Source organism: Lissotriton helveticus, chromosome 12 (genome assembly GCF_964261635.1).
Source record: "Lissotriton helveticus chromosome 12, aLisHel1.1, whole genome shotgun sequence".
Lineage (NCBI taxonomy): Eukaryota > Metazoa > Chordata > Amphibia > Caudata > Salamandridae > Lissotriton > Lissotriton helveticus.
Genome location: NC_136073.1, coordinates 33,708,020 through 33,729,567, shown reverse-complemented (window position 1 = coordinate 33,729,567; position 21,548 = coordinate 33,708,020). Strand labels below are relative to the sequence as shown.

The following is a 21,548-nucleotide window of genomic DNA, read 5'->3' as shown; positions in this document are numbered from 1 at the left end:
CTCTGCTACGCACCGCAGAACTGTTCGGAACTCCATGAGGTCCGCGTAACGTGGAGTGTGGAAAACTCCGCAAATGGAGTGGAGTTCACCGCCCAAACTTAGGGGCCGATTATGATTGCGGTGAATCCGCATCCTCCGGGCCGGCGGAAGCAACCGCCGGCCCGGAGGATGCGGATTCACCGCTGCGGTGGCTACAAAGACCCCCCGCCAGATTAGGATGGCGGTAGGATCAGCGGCGGACGGCAGGTCTGTCCGCCGCTGATCTGCGGGGTGTAGCCTGCTATTTGGTGGCGGTGTCTGCAAGACACCGCCAGCCAAATTAGGAAGCATGTGTAAACATGATTTTCCGTGGCGGTTTTTCCGCCGTGGACAAGCATGTGGACCTTTGCTTCTGGAGGGCCCTTGGGGGCCCCAGGGTGAAGGGGGGTGGGGGTGCACATGGGGGTACCTATGGTACCCCCCTGCATTTGCATTCACAAAGCGGCAGGCACCGCGCGGTGCCTGCCGCTTTGTGCATACAAATGCAATGCATGCAGTTTTAACATTGAGGCGGGTGCTGCTTGAAGCAGCACCCGCCGCAATATTAAAGTTACAGGATGTGACCACCAGGGTGAAGTTACAGGATGTGACCGCCAGGTTGGCGTCACATCCTAATTCCAACGGAGGGACCGCCGCTGTCCTTGCGGACGGTCCCTCCACCTCTGGGGTGGCGGACGGACGCAGGTCTGTCCGCCATCCTAATAGGCCCCTTTGTCCAAATGCATAGCTGACAAGTACTGATTTTGACTATGTGTGACATTTGATTCTTTCCGGTACTTATTATCCATGAAATTTCAATCTCATATGTGCTACACATTGAGTGACACGTCATTCTAAGCAGTACAAGAAGGTTGTGTCCATGTAATGAGGTAAACATTAGAAATACCCTAATTGTGCAATGTAATGGTCTACAAACACCTATAAAATTTCAGAATGAAAAGTGACCTTGGCAATAATACATGGACTGGTCAAAGGCATTAGTCTCGCGAGTCACTGTAAAAGGCTTATCCTTTCCTTTTCATCTTCATAACCCACACATAGGCTAATTTTAAATATGTTAATTTCAAATATGTTAATTTTCAATGTAATTTTTTTTTCAGCTTGCTTATGCGAAATTTAGGTCCCGCGATCGACAGTTTTTCGGCATCTAAACTACTGTGATCTGGTTCTTTTGTGCAAATGTAGTGACCCAAGACTAGGTTCACAGAACACAGTACATTGCTAAATTAGTCCTGAGGTCGGGTCATTCTTTTTCCAGTGACATCACCTGGGAGTGCACGATCAAAAGCAATGTTCTGCTTGTTCTCGGATGAAAGGCAGAGTAGGCCCAGCCAAGATTCTAGCTTCCATCCTCGAGGTTTGAGTCAACTCTTCACATCACGGGTTCAAAGTACTGGAATACCTTTTCATATATGAATATTATGTCATCAGATCTGTCATACTTAATACCATCTCTTGAACCTGGCTCAAGTGTCCAGCATCACCCCTGATCGCTGTGAGATGGTCACACAAAGATGGAGAAGGACCTCTTGTAATAAAAGTGAGTTATGTCGCAATCCTGCTCTCCCCGGAGAAAGCTTTGAAACCGCGCCTGCCAGCCTTGTAACTTATTCACAGTCCTTCTTGGTATCTTGGCCTTGCCAGCGGCGCGTTGAATGATGGAACTCGTATTTTCTTTTCCCTTTAAACGTAAGGCTTACGGGTCCACCATGTGAGTGGTGTCCTGGGGGGCTTAAAATTCAAATCTGCAAGTCTGATCCCTGCATCCCCCCTTTGAGAACAACAAAACATCCTTATCTGCCTGCTGCTGCACAAGTGACAGGCACATATAAAAAAAAAGGGGTAAATTAGTACAGTGTATTTTTATGGGCCTGACTCAACTGTTTCCTAACATCTGAAGAAAACATGTTTTGAAAGGTTTTCAAATTCATATTTTACCTTTTTAGATCGAGCCCTGAGCCAGCGCACAAGCGCTGCTCTGGGGTTGATCTGTAGTAGTAGAGTACGGGGGAGAAGCCACGCCCACTCCCCCACCCACTTTTTCATTGGCTTGTGTCTTTGTCCTTTCTAAATGCTGCCTTCCGATTGGTTTATAGACTGTTAGTCCCTCCTTATGACAGCTATGTCGTCATTTTTATCCTTCCATGGCTACTGGCCCTTTTACTTCGTATTGCATGAGCACTATTTTCTTCCTGTGCCCCCCTCCCACAGTCCGTGCCTTCTCTCCCGCCCCCCACTCCTGTTCATCGTGCCTTCTCAGCCCCCGCACTCCCATTTGCAATGCAATAGGTCTTGCGTAAATGCGAGACCCATTGCATTGCAAATGCTTGTTTTATTTTGGGATCAACGACTTGAATTCTTTGCAGAGCCAGCTTTCCTTCCTGAAAGGCGTCCTTGACAGCAAACAGGGGATCGCCAGGAAGAAGCAACCATGTCCACGAGGAAGAAAACCATCTGCTGCAGACGGGGGGGGGGCATTGCATCTCAGGGACCCTTCTTCCCTCTTACCTGGGGACTGGACTCACGCTGCCAAGAAGGCGGTGCCTGCCTCAACCCTGCTGGCTGGCTCATGCCTACAACTCTATCTTTACTAGAGGTAGGGCTGGCAACTGTGGTCACTGCAGAAGGTGGGTTGTGAGCCGAGCTGGAGGGACGGAGGTGGCCAGCAACTTCTCGACTAGGACTGGAGGCTGCAGACCCTCAATCAGGGCCAAGGGTGGTCCAATAGATCATTGTGTCAGACTCTGACACCTTTCAATGCCTGCTTATACCCGCCTTGTGTCCGGGCTGTGTGCTGCCTGGTTCTCCCAGTTCCAACATGGACGCCCTGAAGTAAGAGCTTTAAAACTGTGGCCGTGTTTTGCCTGGTTCTTCCAGTTCCTTCATGGTTGCCCTCAGGCCTGTAGTAAGTGTCTTCTGTGGCGGCCGCCACAAACAAAGGGTGGTAGGGCAGGTGGAGGGAACACAGCGGGGGGGAGCGCAAGGGGGTGTTAGAAATAACGTTTCTCGGTTCTGGCCCCTCAGTATTGGAATAGCCTCCCATTCTCCATCCGATCAATTCCTACTTACCCGGCTTTCCGAAAAGCATTAAAAACTTTTCTCTTTCTTCAGGCCTTCCCTGGTTAGTTCCATCGTTTGCAGTGCTGAATCCGTTTTTCCCTTCCCTCCCCTTTCCCTTCCCCCCCCCCCCCTTTTTTCCCCCTTTTCCCCCCCAGCGCCAGGAAGCCGCTTGGCCACAGTGCGCTTAATTAAGTTCCTTTTTCATTTCATTTCATTTCATTTCATTTCAAATAAAAGATTTAAAAAACTTACATTTAGCCACCTTCAACATCGCGTCGCACCACCTCTCCTCTTCCTGGGTCCCAGCAGCCCCTGGAACAGACTCCCATCCAATCCCGTGCTGCAGAGTAGTGCAGGGATTGGCCTGAGCGGGCTAGAAAGACCGCTCAGACCAGGGAGTCTGTGGGGGGGTTTTCCAGCCCGGCTGCTCAATCTAGCCGGGTTGGAGAAACCTAAGTGCACATGTGTGTTTCGGTCAGCCTGAGACGTCCGGCCAAATACACATGAGCACTTAGGAAGTGCACATAGGACTCCTCCTAACCCCTCATGCCTTGGCCCTGCCCCTCCGTACAGCATTGGCTAAGAGCCAGCAATGAAACATAAAACGATGCACGAACATCTCCCCATGACGCAGGCATCCACGCACCATGGTGCAAGGGTGCCTGCGCAGGCGCCGGGGAGAGCACGACATATTATTGTAAATATGTGGCATTCCTGTGCTTTGAAAGTGCTGCAGCGTGGCACTTCCTTGTAAATCTGACCCTGGATTTGTTTAGATGTAATAAATTCATTGGTTTTTGGTTAACCTCATAATGAAACCATCGACACAGCGCAATCCCCCAAACCCCACAAGAGCACCCCTCCAAATAAGACAATGTGTCCCTCATTAGATTATTCACTTGTGAGACTGTAATATTCCCCCCAAATTCCCTGCCAGATTTTTAATTTTACTGTTGGTTCCAAGGGCTACCAATCAGGGCTTTGGGGGTCAGTCTGCTGTGGGTCTGTCTGGTAAGCCTGAGACTGAGTTTGGCTGCTGGACTCCACCCTTGCTGGAGTCTGTTTTGAGGTCTTTCGGTGGGCTTTGCTGCAGTGTCCATCAGGGAAACACTCTTGCAAGCTCTGTTCCCAGTCTGGATTCCAAGACTGGCCCTCTTCCCCTGAGCAATGATGGATAACATTTGCCATATTGGATGATTTCTTTAATTCATTATCAAAACGAAGGCCTGAGTCAAAGGTGACACCTAGAGTTTTACCCTTTTGAATTAGGTAAGGCAATTAAAGTGTGGGAATCAACATTGTTTGTTATTTTTATTTGTATCAAACGGTATTCAAAACATAATAGATATTAAGGGTTATTTACAAGAACATATATATTAAAACACATATATCTCCTTCTCTGGCCTTCACCTCCAGGAGAAAATCTTTGTTATAAATAGTTGTATTTATTTTTCATACAAAATATTCCCATGATGTCCATCCTCCCCCTATAGGCAGACGTCCTTCATCCAGATATGTATGCAATCTATACATTGAAAGTTCCGACGTCACTGAATGATTATCCAAAGTGCAGTACTTGTAAATTTAACATAAACTGCATACTGTCATGCAGAAAAAGTGCTGCCTTTACAAAAATAAATGCTGCCTTTTCTTTACATAGCTCTCAATTTAAAAGCATTGGTTGCTCCATATCCACACGATTTGCAAGTAACTTTTCTGCTTCCTCAAGCCTGTTTCTTTGGGTTTAAGTCCCACATACGTAATTTCCATTTCCCTATCAGTCTGTTAAATATACATATTTAAAAAAATGTATTGACGAACCGGGAACACAGTACAAACATCAGTGCAGTCACATTTACTGGTTCCAGACAGTTTGTCATATTTAATCAAGTCCTCATCTGCCCAGGTGTCACTCAAGGCATTTGGTTTCTCAATGGCCTCCTTTACAATAAAGTAGAGCTACGCCTATGAGTCATGTTGATGTATCTGCTACATAGTAACCTTCGCCCCAGAACCATCCAGCCTCACCCTTGTGGACTCTTGAACTTTCAAAGTTGTGTGGATTCTGTTCCCCTTCCCAAACCTTTGGCATCTGTTCCATGAGAGAGATGCAGGTCTCATTTCTGGACTGCAGCCGTCTGGTCCTCACACACAAACAGAGAGTTCTCAACATTTGGTGTTGCCTCCAACATGCTATGTGGGACCGACTTCCTGAACGAGACAGACCTGCTGTTGCGGAAGGACTTTTTGAGGGCGCGCCGAAAACTGGTGCCAGCGAAATAGTACAGAAGAGGGTTGAAGCAGCTGTTGGAGGCTGCCATGCACAGACTCAGGACCACAATTTTCTGCAGACGGGTGGTCACCGTACAGTCGCTCTGGTAGGTGGATGCAAAGTGGAGGTGAACTGTCCTGACCACATGGTATGGGAAGAAGCAGAAGAGGAAGACGGTGAGGACCACGCTCACCAGGGCCACCGAACGTCGCCGGCGGGGCCCGTTCTCCCCCAGTTCCTTCGTGACCCCCCGAAGTTTGTGAATGATGCAGATGTAGCACACTGTGATGGCTATAAACGGCAGGAGGAACCCAATCACCAAGCCAGAGTAGTTCATGATCAGCACACGCCCCAGGTATGTAGGGTTCCGTGGCTCAAAACATTTTATGGTTTCGTTCACGGAGTACGACCTGGAAACTAGGAATGGCGACGTCAAAAAAGAGACCAGAGCCCATATTGCGATAGAAATGACCACACACCTTCTGCAGTTGAAGACCCGCCTAGCCTTCATAGGGTGAACCACAGCCACGTAGCGGGAGATGCTAACCGCGGTGAGGAAGAGAATGCTAGTATACATGTTCACGTAAAAAGCATATATGCTGATACCACACATGGGGTCGCCAAAGATCCAGCCCTCCTTCCTCTGATAATAGTCAATACGCAGCGGCAGGGTCAAGGTGAAGAGCATATCTGAGATGGCAAGATTGGTCATGAAGATGGAACTGGGGGCCTTGCTGGGGAGGATGCGTAGAAAGACGTAGAGCGCCACTATGTTGGAAGTGAAGCCAATGATGAAGGTGACCACGTAGCAGGTCGTGTAGATGGGGATCTTGAAGTCCTCACTGTCGCAGTAATGGAAGGATGAATTGTTGGCCATGCCTGACGCTATCAGACCCATCACCGGGCATCCGACTGAGACCTGGAGGGGCAAGAGGAGCAGAGGTCAGACCAATCAACAGGATGCATAATCACTTTCAGCAATTTCTAAGCTTTCTCATATATTTTTTAAGTATGTTTAGAACTGGATTTACAGGTGGTGCAAAGTTTCTCAAATGTCTTTCGCTCCCTCAGAAGCCTTCAACTTCTCTCGCCTTGACAGATAACTTCAATAGCAAACTGGGCGTATGAGTAAAGTTGCTGTTCTTTCACTGCCACACACCAACTGACCACCAGGGGTCAATGCTGTTCAACATCCGTTCTTTAATCCAGAAACACAGACCATTCCATACTGTGACCAGCCACTAGGTGTCACTCCTGTCCTCTCCAGACTGGACTACTGCAATTCTCTTCTTACTGGCCTCCCCACATCCCACCTGTCCCCCCTTAAGTCTGTTCTCCATTCAGCAGCTTGTTTCATTTATGGGGCCAAAAGAAGCGACCACTTCACACCCATGTTATCCACCCTCCGCTGGCTTCCCAAGATCTATCTACAAGACTGCCTGCATCACCCACAAAGCCTTGCACTCCTCCTCTCCTCGCTATCTGGCTAATAAACTGAAACTCTCTGGAGGCTCTAGACCATGGGTACTCACAAACTTTCTCTCGGGGGCCAAAATTATAGTGTGGTTTGTGTCCGAGGGCCGCACCGGTGGGGCGGGGTCAGTGGGGTAGGGGGCGGGGCTAGAGCAACAAAAAAAACTCTTACCATGAGGTTGATCACAGGTCCCTGCAGCGGACGCCTTCGTCCACTGAGCCACCAGACCCGGCATACACACATCTCTCTCTCTCGGTCTCTCTCTCTCTCTCTCTCTCTCTGTCTCTGTCTCTCTCTCTCTCTCTCTCTCTCTCTCTCTCTCTCCCTCCTTCTCTCTGTCTCCCTCCTTCTCTCTAGCTCTCTCCCTCTCTCTCCCTCTGTCTCACTCACTCCCTCTCTGTCTCCCTCTGTCTGTCTCTCTCTCTCTCCCTCCCTCTGTCGCCCTCCCTGTCTCACTCCCTGTCTCCATCCCTCTCCCTCTCTGTCTCCCTCTCCCTTCCTCTGTTTCCCCCTGCCTTCCTCTGTCCCCCACTGACTCCATCTGTCTCCCCCTCCCTTCCTCTGTCTCCCCCTCCCTTCCTCTGTCTCCCCCTCCCTTCCTCTGTCTCCCCCTCCCTTCCTCTGACTCCCTCTGACTCCCTCTCCCTCCCTCCGTCTCCCTCCCTCCGTCTCCCTCCCTCCGTCTCCCTCCCTCCGTCTCCCTCCCTCCGTCTGTCTCCCTCCCTCCGTCTCCCTCCCTGTCTCCCTCCCTGTCTCCCTCCCTCTCTGTCTCCCTCTGTCTGTCTCTCTCTGCCTGTCTCCCTCTGCCTGTCTCCCTCTGCCTCCCTCCCTCTGCCTCCGTCCCTCTGTCTCCCTCCCTCTGTCTCCCTTCCTCTGTCTCCCTTCTCCCTCCCTCTGTCTCCCTTCTCCCTCCCTCTGTCTCCCTTCTCCCTCCCTCTGTCTCCCTTCTCCCTCCCTCTGTCTCCCTTCTCCCTCTGTCTCCCTTCTCCCTCTGTCTCCCTTCTCCCTCTGTCTCCCTTCTCCCTCCGTCTGTCTCCTTCCATCTGTCTTCCACTGTCTGTCTCCCACGTCTGTCTCCCTCTTTCTGTCTCCCCCCCCACTGTCTGTCGCCCTCCCTCTCTGTCTCCCTCTCTGTCTCCCTCTCTGTCTCCCTCTCCCTCCCTCTCCCCGTCTCCCTCCTTCTCCCTGTCTTCCTCTGTCTGTCTCCCTCCTGCCTCTGTCTCCCTCCCTCTTTCTGGCTGTCTCCCTCTTTCTGGCTGTCTCCCTCTTTCTGGCTGTCTCCCTCCCTCTGGCTGTCTCCCTCCCTCTGGCTGTCTCCCTCCCTCTGGCTGTCTCCCTCCCTCTGGCTGTCTCCCTCTTTCAGGCTGTCTCCCTTTTTCTGGCTGTCTCCCTTTTTCTGGCTGTCTCCCTCCCTCTGGCTGTCTCCCTCCCTCTGGCTGTCTCCCTCCCTCTGGCTGTCTCCCTCCCTCTGGCTGTCTCCCTCCCTCTGGCTGTCTCCCCCTTCTGGCTGTCTCCCTCCTTCTGGCTGTCTCCCTCTTTCTGGCTGTCTCCCTCTTTCTGGCTGTCTCCCTCTTTCTGGCTGTCTCCCTCTTTCTGGCTGTCTCCCTCTTTCTGGCTGTCTCCCTCTTTCTGGCTGTCTCCCTCTTTCTGGCTGTCTCCCTCCCTCTGGCTGTCTCCCTCCTGTCTGTCACCCTCCCTCTGTCTCACTCTCTGTCTCCCTCTCCCTCCCTCTCCCCGTCTCCCTCCTTCTCCCTGTCTTCCTCTGTCTGTCTCCCTCCTGCCTCTGTCTCCCTCCCTCCCTCTTTCTGGCTGTCTCCCTCCCTCTGGCTATCTCCCTCCCTCTGGCTGTCTCCCTCCCTCTGTCTGTCTCCCTCCCTCTGGCTGTCTCCCCCCTTCTGGCTGTCTCCCTCTTTCTGGCTGTCTCCCTCTTTCTGGCTGTCTCCCTCTTTCTGGCTGTCTCCCTCTTTCTGGCTGTCTCCCTCCCTCTGGCTGTCTCCCTCTTTCTGGCTGTCTCCCTCTTTCTGGCTGTCTCCCTCTTTCTGGCTGTCTCCCTCTTTCTGGCTGTCTCCCTCCCTCTGGCTGTCTCCCTCTTTCTGGCTGTCTCCCTCCTGTCTGTCACCCTCCCTCTGTCTCACTCTCTGTCTCCCTCTCCCTCCCTCTCCCCGTCTCCCTCCTTCTCCCTGTCTTCCTCTGTCTGTCTCCCTCCTGCCTCTGTCTCCCTCCCTCTTTCTGGCTGTCTCCCTCTCTCTGGCTGACTCCCTCTCTCTGGCTGTCTCCCTCTCTCAGGCTGTCTCCCTCTCTCAGGCTGTCTCCCTCTCTCAGGCTGTCTCCCTCTTTCAGGCTGTCTCCCTCTTTCTGGCTGTCTCCCTCTTTCTGGCTGTCTCCCTCCTGTCTGTCTCACTCTCTGTCTCTCTCTCCCTCCCTCCCTCTCCCTCCCACTGTCTGTCTCCCTCCCTCTGGCTGTCTCCCTCCCTCTGGCTGTCTCCCTCCCTCTGGCTGTCTCCCTCTCTCTGGCTGTCTCCCTCTCTCTGGCTGTCTCCCTCTCTCTGGCTGTCTCCCTCTTTCTGGCTGTCTCCCTCTCTGTCTCTCTCTCCCTCCCTCCCTCTCCCTCCCACTGTCTGTCTCCCTCCCTCTGGCTGTCTCCCTCTCTCTGGCTGTCTCCCTCTCTCTGGCTGTCTCCCTCTCTCTGGCTGTCTCCCTCTTTCTGGCGGTCTCCCTCTTTCTGGCTGTCTCCCTCTTTCTGGCTGTCTCCCTCTTTCTGGCTGTCTCCCTCTTTCTGGCTGTCTCCCTCCTGTCTGTCTCACTCTCTGTCTCTCTCTCCCTCCCTCCCTCTCCCTCCCACTGTCTGTCTCCCTCTCTCTGGCTGTCTCCCTCTTTCTGGCTGTCTCCCTCTTTCTGGCTGTCTCCCTCTTTCTGGCTGTCTCCCTCCTGTCTGTCACCCTCCCTCTGTCTCACTCTCTGTCTCCCTCTCCCTCCCTCCCTCTCCCTCCCACTGTCTGTCTCCCTCCCTCTGTCTGTCTCTCTCTCGGTCTCCCTCTCCCCCCCTTTCCCTCCCCCTCTGTCTCCCTCCCCTTTTCCTCACTCCCAGTGCCCCAGCACATTTATCTGTGAGGGGCTGCCATTACCATAATTCCCTTAAACGGGAGTGCCTGCATCTTGTTCATTGCGACGCCAGGACTGAGAAACGTTGCCTGTTTTTAAAACAATGTGGGTTCTAAAGACACTGCCCTAAGCTCTAGCGCTGCTTGTCTGAAGTACCGCAATACTTTGGCACCTTCAATTGCTTACCTGCATTGGACTGAGTGGTCCCAATACTCCTGCACTGCAGGAATTGCCAGCAATAACTTAATAATTACTCGAACCAAAACACACCAGCGCTTCAACATGTGCTGACTACAGGCAAGTTTGGAATGCGTCTACATAACTCAGAAACCTTTTGGATTTGAACACCAGACGGTGTTCCTGGATTCTGCACTTGCTGCTGCTCTCATATTTAATGGAACAAGCCCCGGTGTTAGTCTTCTTTCCCTCCCTCCCTCTCCCTTTGTCTCCGTCCCATTACCTCCGTCACCCTCTTCACCTCACCCTGCTGTGTGTCAGCCCGGGCTGAGACAGCCTCCTGGCACACACAGCCCCACCCGAGCACTTCACAAGACCATTTGTATGGTAATGAGGCCTTGCTGTATTTAACCTCTTCTTAGACCCCTGCAGCTCCACTGTGACTGTCATTGGAATCACCCGGCGGCCGGCCCCCACAGAGCAGCAGAGTCTCTTAGACTTGCGCGGCTGCAACCAGCAGTGTTTGAAGACACGATGACATTTTTTTTTAATGCACGGGTACAATGTCTGGAAGGTCGGCGGGCCGCCAGGGAAGGCTTGCCGGGCCGCAGCTGGCCCGCGGGCCGTACTATGAGTACCCATGCTCTAGACCATCACGAAATGCGGAAAATCTACTGCTTGAACCTCCCACTTTCAAGAAGGAAAGATCGATGGCCCAATCCTTTTCAGGCAACGCAGTGAGAATCTGGAACTCACTTCGGCCTCAGCTCCGGACCACCACCTCCTCTCAGGCCTTCAAAACTGACCTCAAAGTTCTCCTCCTTCAAAGACACTTCCAAAGTTAATTCATGCCCTCTCTATTATCTGAAGGAAGACCTTTTAGTGTAGAAAATCTCTATTCTCCATGACTATGGAAGTGCCTTCCCAGTGTGTTCTTGAGGTTTGAGAGACTGCCATTTATTGCAGTACTACCCTTTTACCTGTGTTTGGTACTCTTTTGTAACATGCACACGTCACTTTTCTCTTGTAACACACTGTTTTCTACCTCTTACTTTTTGTTTGCTTTCGATACTTGCACAAGTGCCACCATTGCCTACGTAACTTTGCTCTTGTGTTTGAGTGTCCTCCATTTATTGCAGTATTATACCTCTACTTATACTTTGTACGCTTTTTGTAACCTGCACACATGTCACTTTTCCTCCTGTAATGCACCGTTTGCTACCTCTTGTTTTAAGTTTGCTCACGATTGTCACTTTTGCCTCATGTAATGTAACTTTTGCTTTTGTAATATGTTCACTTGTAATGTTCTCTTGTATCAGTTCTGTTCCTATTGTGAAGCCCTTTGACACCTTCGGGTAAAGTCCGCGCTATATAAAAACGCATAAATAAATAAAATCTATGGTTGAAATCACCTCTGCAACATGTAAGATGGGACCCCCTCAAAAGTACAAATTATGGCCAAGGAACAGAGGGGAACAGAAATAAACAATATGTAAGGGGAGTTCCTTCAGTGGCCGTATATTTCAATTGTGTGTATGCATCTATGAAATATCAAAAATAGGTGACAGAAAGAAAGTTAATTCTAGACAGAAATCATTCAAAAGTTCTATGTATTTTATTTTCCTTTTTTATAAATATAAGTTCATATAAATACTGTTTTAAATCAGAGAGTTGCATAGAAAATACATCTATTAATTACAAAATTTCACAAATAACACAGAAAGGTCATAAAAATAAGCAACAAGAATAATACCCCTTGGTAACAACCATACCAATCAACTTGCTCACGTGCTGCCAGTCATACCACAATCAAACCACATACTCAGATAGAAAAAGGAACTGGATTGTAGTTAGCTAGATCACAAAGCTATTGTAGTTCTAGGGCTCCGAGATGTAATTGTCGGCCCTTGTAGCAGGTCTACGCGCGTTTCGGCGGCTCTAGGCCACCTTCATCAGGACCTTATTCATCATATAGTGCACATACCAGGGGATCAAACAGGGAAGAAATACCTAAAAGAAAAGGCAAATCTGTCACCATAGCATCATCAAATAAAAATATACACAAAAACCAATTTTTCATTCACTGTTAAGCTAAACTATGGGGGCTCATCAACGTGACCATAGTGGAAAAGTAGTAAACCTCTCAGAGCATATTTGTTACTGAATTTTTGGGCAAGGATTAGGAATAAAGACAGTTATACTAAGTCCATTATAAAGAAACACAAAAAGAAACCTTAGTGGAAAAAGTCATATACCTCTCAGAGCATATTTGCAATCGAATTTTTGAGCAAGGATTGGGAATAGAGACACAGATTTGCTAATTCCATTAAAAAAAGGGAAAAAACCTAATCATGTGATGAGAGTTTAAGCTCATAGTGGCACACCATGCCTAGTTTGATCCCCTGGTATGTGCACTATATGATGAATAAGGTCCTGATGAAGGTGGCCTAGAGCCGCCGAAACGCGCGTAGACCTGCTACAAGGGCCGACAATTACATCTCGGAGCCCTAGAACAACAATAGCTTTGTGATCTAGCTAACTACAATCCAGTTCCTTTTTCTATCTGAGTATGTGGTTTGATTGTGGTATGACTGGCAGCACGTGAGCAAGTTGATTGGTATGGTTGTTACCAAGGGGTATTATTCTTGTTGCTTATTTTTATGACCTTTCTGTGTTATTTGTGAAATTTTGTAATTAATAGATGTATTTTCTATGCAACTCTCTGATTTAAAACAGTATTTATATGAACTTATATTTATAAAAAAGGAAAATAAAATACATAGAACTTTTGAATGATTTCTGTCTAGAATTAACTTTCTTTCTGTCACCTATTTTTGATATTTCATAGATGCATACACACAATTGAAATATACGGCCACTGAAGGAACTCCCCTTACATATTGTTTATTTCTGTTCCCCTCTGTTCCTTGGCCATAATTTGTACTTTTGAGGGGGTCCCATCTTACATGTTGCTCACATTCGCGGTTCTTCAACCGTGGGATTTTTGTTCCTAGAGTGTTGTGAATATTGATTGTTGCTTTTTTATGAATTATTTCACTGTTGTGTTATTCTTGGGGTGTTCTCACGTGACTATATTATATTGAATTTTTTGATACTACAGAAGTGATATATTTCCCTCAATAATAGGTTCTCTGGATATAATTGCTCTTTTTATATAGAGAAGTGTATAGTCATTTCCTGAACAGCGCACAGTAATTATCTCCCCCATAAAATTGATACTTTCCAGACGTTTGGCTTCACAGATGATGACTTCAATACCCTGATGGGGAAGCTAGCTGGCGATAGTGGTCCTATCCCTCCCCAACAACTGGGTAACAGTGAGTGGCAGAATCTCCTGAATATGCGGAAGAGACTAAAACGCATAGAATCTCACGCCTTTTACATGTTTGAATACCTAAAAGCGGGCGTCATTCCCACAGGCCTGAGAGTACGTAATGCCCCTGCACTCTTTATTGACATCAGAAAGTTCCTGGAGCGGTGGTCACTTATTTCCAACCGCTGCTCCAGGGACTGGATGATGTTAATCATTGAAACTGCCAAAGATGTAGCATCCACACTCTTGCAGGAAATTAGTGATCTCGAGGAAAAATTGAATGCATCAACAGCTGTAGAAGAAGGAAAGATCTGTCTTGAAAAAATCAGAACGGAGATGAAGGATTTTGAAACCTACCTCACAAATAAAAAAATGGATAAATTAAAAAAAGATGTGAGGTGGTTTACCAAAGAGAAGATTTATCCTTACCTCACCCCTAGTTACTACCAGGAGGCACCACAAGGTAATCATAATTCCAACTATAATGGTTACCCAGGGAGGAAGTACACCAACTTCTCTGATACAGGTTCTTCGGGCTCGGATGGAGATAATTACCAAGATATGAATTACGGCCAATCGAATCCTGGGCCTTTTAGGGGGAGACCTAACCAACGTCCATTTAATGGGAGGGGTTTTTTACCCCGGGGCCAATACAGAGGGAGGAACGTCCGCTGGCAAGACCAAGCGGTTCATGCCCAAATGAACCCTCAACCTCCACAACAATATGTAAGGACTCGCAACCAGCAGTATTGGTGGTAGAAGGTGTAGAGGATGTTACACCTATTAATGACTTACCCGTCTACAATTTGTCCTCTATGATTTTTAAATCCGAGGACTTAAAAGTACTCAGTAGGGGCTTGTCATTCGTTCCTAGTATCCACCTCAATAAATTTAAATTACATGAAGATCTTTTTGCCTTCTTCCGCAAAGTCAGATTAAACAAATTCTTTACTGACCGTCCACCTATTGAGGAAGATAACAATCTGTCAGGCTGTAAACCAGCATCGACCTTTACACCGACTCTGGATATGGTGGGCACAGAGGTACGTATTTTTGAACAGAATGTTCTTCAAGATATCGCGCGGGTTATAAAAAACCCCTATACACCTCAATCTAATCTCTCCCGTTTAGAAACAACCTCTTTGAATGAACTAAAAACCAATCCCTCCATAGTCATCAAGCCTTGTGATAAAGGCGGGGGTATTACTGTGTTTGATAGAGCAAGCTATGATGACAAAATGTTGGAAATGCTAGCTGTGACAGAACACTATAGACCGGCCCAGCGGAAGGAATTGGACCGCCTTAACGGACACATTCAAGAAATGACCCAGGTGGCCTTCTCAGACGGTTACATCTGCGAAGATGAGTATGTCTTCCTTAACAAAACAACCCCCACTACTTCAGTTTTGTATGGTCTTCCTAAGACACATAAATCAGAAATTAATCCACCCATGCGACCTATAATTTCGACCATTTGTTCTTGTACTGAACCACTGTCAAAGTATGTGGACAGGTTTTTGTGTCCTTTAACCCAAAAATATGCCTCTTATATCCGCGATACCGGGGATATAATTAACAAAATAGAGGGTTTGCCATTCAATCCTGATACAGACATACTGGTGATGCTCGACATTGAGGCGTTATACACTAACATCCCTCAGTGTCGAGCGTTACAGGCGGTGTCAGACCTTTTGATGAGATACCCGTCTGACCGCCCTAATACCTTCATTCTCCATTGTTTGGAGATTGTGTTGATGAACAATTACTTTGAGTACAATGGGAAGATTTTTAAACAAATCAAGGGTACATCTATGGGGGCTTCCTGTGCCCCAAGTGTGGCTAACACATTCATGGGAGAATGGGAGCTTAAAAACATTTACAACGAACTGGCCCCATTTTTGGAGAATATTTTTGTTTGGAAGCGTTTTATTGATGATATTTTTTTTATTTGGAATGGACCGGAAGAACAACTGCAGGCTTTCTACCTTTGGCTCAATGCAAGTGATACCAACTTGAGGTTCACCATGAACCTGAGCACTCAAAAAGTAGACTTTTTAGATATCAGTATTGCAGGCACCAATGGACATTTAACAGTCAGTCTATTCAGGAAAAGCACTGCCAAAAATACCATCCTGGAATTTGGCAGTTACCATCCGAACTGCCAAAGGGAATCTATACCCTTCGGTGAATTTTTACGAATTCGACGGAACTGTACGGATATTGGCTCATTCCATAAACATGGAGATGCACTCAAAGAAAGGCTGCTTAAGAGGGGTTATCCACACCGCCTTGTGCGACAAGCCTACAAAAGGGCTAAATACTATGATAGATCAGCACTCCTACAAGGCAATACCCGGGCTAAACAAAATCGGATCACATGTGTGATTAACCACTCCACATTGAATCATAAGATCCGAAACATTATCAATAAAAATTGGAGAATTCTGAATACGGATGAGAACATTTCTCCACTTCCTCTCCCAATGCTTGCATATAGGAGGAATAGAAATTTGAGGGACATGCTGGTTCATACCAGACCTCCCACTAGAAATTCTCAATTCAATAACCAGCTCTCCATTACAGGACTTCCAGTGGTTGTAGGTAACCACAGGTGTGGCTCCTGCCACGCCTGTGACTCAGCGATCACATCTGACACGATTACATATAATGAAAAACAGATCAAACTACGATTTCTTACAAACTGCCGTAGTAGCAACATCGTGTACATTTTATTTTGTGACTGTGGCTTGGCTTATGTTGGTGAGACGGGTCGTGAGTTCCGCGTCCGTTTCAGTGAACATAAGTCCGCCATTAGGACCAAAAAGTTGTCAGCCCCGTTAGTCCAACATTGTATTGAGAAATCCCATAAGGAGAATGAGATCAAATGGTCTATCCTTGAAAAGGTTACACCTAAAACGGGGCAATCGAGTGATATTACTCGAAAAAAACGTGAAACCTTTTGGATCTACTTTTTGGACAGTGTGAAACGAGGGTTAAATGAAGAACTATCTTGGTATGTGACCAAGTAAAGATTTCTTCTCTTGACTCAGTATATCTCAGTATGCGTCACCTACGGTAAACCGACAGGAAACCTACAGGAAACACAGCTTGTCTATTGCTTCCTGCTAGTAGGAGACTTCATTACAGTAATTGGTGTAGTATTAATCGCGTTATGGAGGAACTTTGCCCATTTTCTTATGCATTTTGCATACATGACCTGGATATGTGTTAATTTATTTAAAATCTTTTTTATATTATTTATTATTAATTTTTATTTTACTTGTTTAGGTTGCACGTGCTTCCAAGCTAAATAGATATCTTTAAATTGATGGCCTTTTTTGAAAGACACGTACTTCTTTTATCTATACTTGCGGTTTAACTAGTTTCCACCGTTCTGTACTAGTAATATGGACGTTACCTCGTAGTCCTATGTTTATGCTCATGATGAGAGATTCTCTCATTTCGTCACGTACCTTGCAACTTCCCGCGTGACTTATAGCCTCGTCGGACGGTTTAAAAGACATAGCGGGCCCCCGCGATTGTTTGCTAAGGGTCTCGTTTACGGCGAGGGATCACGTCGTACCATTACGGACCACAAGGTAGGCGAGCAACAGGCACATTATCACCGTAGGCGTCCGTAGCAGCCATCTCCTTTACGCCGTATAACAGGACCGGTTTTCACCATCGGCTAGCATGTTTTGACAATTTAAACTAGTAATGTCATATCTGCCGTACTTTCAGCCGACTAGATACGCACTTAGTTTATCTTGCAGTATTAGAAGTCCGAAGTAACCATTTTCTATCCAGTCATGGACTTTTGCACGATATAAGACGTGTTCCTTTCCTGTGCTATCATGTAGCTGAAACATTAGAAACATCGTGTACCTTATTTTAGTGGACCCTTGTTCTTTGTTTAACGTACATAACGTTCATATATTTTAACATTTTCAGGGTCGCTGGTGGTTGTAATGCATTTTATCCATGGAATGGACTGTCGTCGCCTATAGAAGTAAGGCCACACCCTTTTGAATGGATTTTACTTTGGATACTAAAATTATGTGCACTTTATCGGCCTAAACAGGACTCCTTTATTTTTTATTTAATAATAGATCCTGAAACAACAGAACTCAGTCCCCTCGCCGTCCGCATAAATTAGAGATCTTCTCTTTGATAATCGGACATAAAGGTGCATACTCCGAAAATTTGACAATACGGATATTCCACGACCACTCCGGTATGTCAATCAGGGCCTTACTCATCTACATTATTAAAAAGGTTTTTTGCGACAGAATGCACAGACTTAATTGTAGCATCTTCCTTATAATTCTAACACCAGTTATGACATCGTGGTATTTATAACTTTCCCTGTAGCTATCAAAACGGAACACAGCGTTTACCTACCCATGATATGAAGCTCTGAAGCTTACACGTTTTTTGTCTTCATCGTGAGTGGCGCCATTGGTAAGTCTCCCAACTTTGGAAAACAAATTAGTTTCAGCTAGACCCTCCAGTATACTTCAACTTACAGCCTTTCTTAATTCCTATGTAGATGCTGGGTATCTGCTTTTATCTTACCCCTGACTTCATCGATAAAATTACAAATGAAAAGATATTCTTGCGTTACACTGTGAGTATTTTAGGATCTAGGCATGGTGTGCCACTATGAGCTTAAACTCTCATCACATGATTAGGTTTTTTCCCTTTTTTTAATGGAATTAGCAAATCTGTGTCTCTATTCCCAATCCTTGCTCAAAAATTCGATTGCAAATATGCTCTGAGAGGTATATGACTTTTTCCACTAAGGTTTCTTTTTGTGTTTCTTTATAATGGACTTAGTATAACTGTCTTTATTCCTAATCCTTGCCCAAAAATTCAGTAACAAATATGCTCTGAGAGGTTTACTACTTTTCCACTATGGTCACGTTGATGAGCCCACATAGTTTAGCTTAACAGTGAATGAAAAATTGGTTTTTGTGTATATTTTTATTTGATGATGCTATGGTGACAGATTTGCCTTTTCTTTTAGGTATTTCTTCCCTGTTTGATCCCCTGGTATGTGCACTATATGATGAATAAGGTCCTGATGAAGGTGGCCTAGAGCCGCCGAAACGCGTAGACCTGCTACAAGGGCCGACAATTACATCTCGGAGCCCTAGAACAACAATAGCTTTGTGATCTAGCTAACTACAATCCAGTTCCTTTTTCTATCTGAGTATGTGGTTTGATTGTGGTATGACTGGCAGCACGTGAGCAAGTTGATTGGTATGGTTGTTACCAAGGGGTATTATTCTTGTTGCTTATTTTTATGACCGTTCTGTGTTATTTGTGAAATTTTGTAATTAATAGATGTATTTTCTATGCAACTCTCCGATTTAAAACAGTATTTATATGAACTTATATTTATAAAAAAGGAAAATAAAATACATAGAACTTTTGAATGATTTCTGTCTAGAATTAACTTTCTTTCTGTCACCTATTTTTGATATTTCATAGATGCATACACACAATTGAAATATACGGCCACTGAAGGAACTCCCCTTACATATTGTTGAAATCACCTCTGCTACTTCAACCAGATCCTGTAAGACAGGGCAAACCTACTCCCATCCATAATGTGTGCACAACTGATCCGCCGTCAATACGCAACATATACTGTCGTTTGAGAACCCAAAACAACACATTTATATCATAATACACATTGATCAATGGCAAACTTTCACAAAATAATTGTTGCAGACTCTTTAAACTGTTGATTACACTTGAAACTGGACCAAATTACACTTGGAACTGGTCCCGGGCACCAGTTTATATAATTATATGTTTCCTGACACCAAAACCCCTGTGGAATCATTAATAGACCATATTACATGTCTATCCATGTTGTATGCAAATCAATGTCAAGTATTCCTTCTACAATCAATTAAAGAAGTGTGAGTCTTCTTCTGTGGAAAAATAATTAACTAGAGTCATAAATTACTGTATCCCACAGTATGAAAGGTATGTTATGGCGACGAGGTTCTAAAGTAGGCTAAATAAATGTTTGGGCGAGGTAGATAGGAAATAGCTTTTTTTTAAAGGGCGATGGAGAAGGCTTGTGCCTACTGTAGGGGAAACTAACCTCTGAGACAATATTGACTCTTGGATCTGCTGGGTCCCCATCCTGGGGCTGATAAGAGAGTTCACTGGAAACCTGACAAGAAACTAAATGAGTTAGTGGAGTCGAAAGGGCTTCCACTGTTTGCTCTTTAATTAAAAGGGCTTTCGACTCAACTCTCATTTCCCACTAGTGTCTATTGTTTGGGAGCTTCACCGCTCGCACGTCAACGAGAGATTGGACGTCAAAGAGAGATTGGACGTAGTGCAACTGTCGCATTTACCCTGCTCCCTCCGAGCCAACAAGATGTTTGGACTTTCTTAAAATTAACACCGACAAAACGGAGGTTATGGAGTTTGGCAAGGGACTAACCCTGCGAAACCAAACATGGTGACCAACAGAGGCGGTTGAATGTCCCTGCCCGACAACCAAGGTTAGGAATCTAGGAGTGATCCTCGATAACCAGCTAAATTTCGGTGGTCAAGTCAACCGCCTGATGTCCTCTTGCTTCTTTTTACTGAAGATTCTACGCAAGATTTTCCCTTTCATTCCACAGGAACTTAGGAAAACTGTGGTAGTAGCTCTCATCCTCTCCAAAATAGACTATTGTAATGCCATATTTTTGGGCATTGACAAGGTGCAGATGGCTAAATTACAATCTCTACAAAACACCGCTGCGCGACTACTATTGAATATTCCTGAAGGTCATCGTACTTCTGCTGGTATCAGGATACTACATTGGTTACCAACCCAACAACGAGTGGAATTCAAGGCCCTCTGTCTGGTACATAAAGCATTGTATGGAGGAGGGGCCCTGGTTATGCAGAAATTGTTTCTCTGGTACTCAGCCAAGAGAAACCTCAGATCTACCAACTCTGGTTTGGTACAAATTTCTAAAATCCGTAGGGCAAGATGGGGCGGCAGGAGTCTAGCCCATTCTGCAGCTAAATTGTGGAACAAGATGCCGGCCGGCTACAGCCTAATAGGCAGCTTTTTAGGAAAACGCTTAAAACTTGGCTGTTTCCCCCAAACTAAGTTCACATCCGAATTTAGCAGCTCCCCTCACACCTCCCTAGCGCCAAAATGCCGCGGCAATCGAGCGCTTTATAAACCTACTTTACTTACTTACTTTACTTACTCTCTAAACATGGAGATTCCATGGTCTTATGCATTACCCTTAACCGTCCTGCCCCTCTCCTGCCCTGGTCTCAGTCTCTGCTGCATTCACAGCTATCATCATGCACAGGGCCGGACTGGCCATAGCGGGCACCAGGTGTTTCCCCGGTAGGCCGCTAGGGTGAGGACTAGTTTTTAGCCCCTGGGGTGCCGTTTTTGTTACCGGGGGTCGCCAATATCGGCCCCCGGTAAAAAAATTGGCCGAAACCGGTCCTCGCATACTGCTCGGCTGCAATCCCCTTACCCCGTGGGGGGGACAGCTGAGCAGTTTGCCAGGGCTGGTTTATATTCCCAGTCTGGCCCTGATCATGCAGTAATCCTTACCATGGGCAGGACATGGACCCCTGGGGCAGATCAGCTCAGCTGGTGCAGTGGACATGACTAGTAACAGGCTTCAAGCTGTCAGGGCCAGTAGGCCTCACGCCCCAGCCATCATTCCAGTTGGGAGGCTCAAGGGGCGGTGTAGGAGAGTAGGGTCTGCAATCCTATGATCACCCAGATTTTTGCTTTTTGCTGCACTGGTTTACGACTTTCCCTGGCTGTGGGCCTGCTAATCAGACCCACAGCCTAGCTGTTCTCTCTATCCAAATTGTACTCAGGTACTGAATTGGCACTGGGCCCTCTCCAAGTCCCTGTACCCAGGGCTGAGGTGTACCCAGAAGTCTCCCAGGGGCTGAAGCATGTATTATGCCACCCCTGGGCTGACTAACTAAACTGACACAACTGGCTGCACGACAGCTGGGGCAAGGTGGTGTACTCACCCTTTGCTTTAGATATAGTATACCTATATCTAACCCTAAAATGGACACACAGATCTCCT

General features: G+C 46.7%; 1 protein-coding gene across 1 annotated transcript in view; it reads right to left on the bottom strand.

Moving 5' to 3' along the window:
* Window positions 1–5,079: 5,079 nt before the first annotated feature.
* Window positions 5,080–21,548, bottom strand: part of LOC144797795 (cysteinyl leukotriene receptor 2-like) — a 330,300-nt gene continuing 313,831 nt past the window's right edge. Inside the window, exon 2 of the mRNA XM_078668578.1 lies at window positions 5,080–6,290. Coding sequence (XP_078524704.1) covers window positions 5,217–6,269 — 1,053 coding nt within the window. The 5' untranslated portion in view covers window positions 6,270–6,290 and the 3' untranslated portion in view covers window positions 5,080–5,216. The remainder of the gene's footprint in view (window positions 6,291–21,548) is intronic.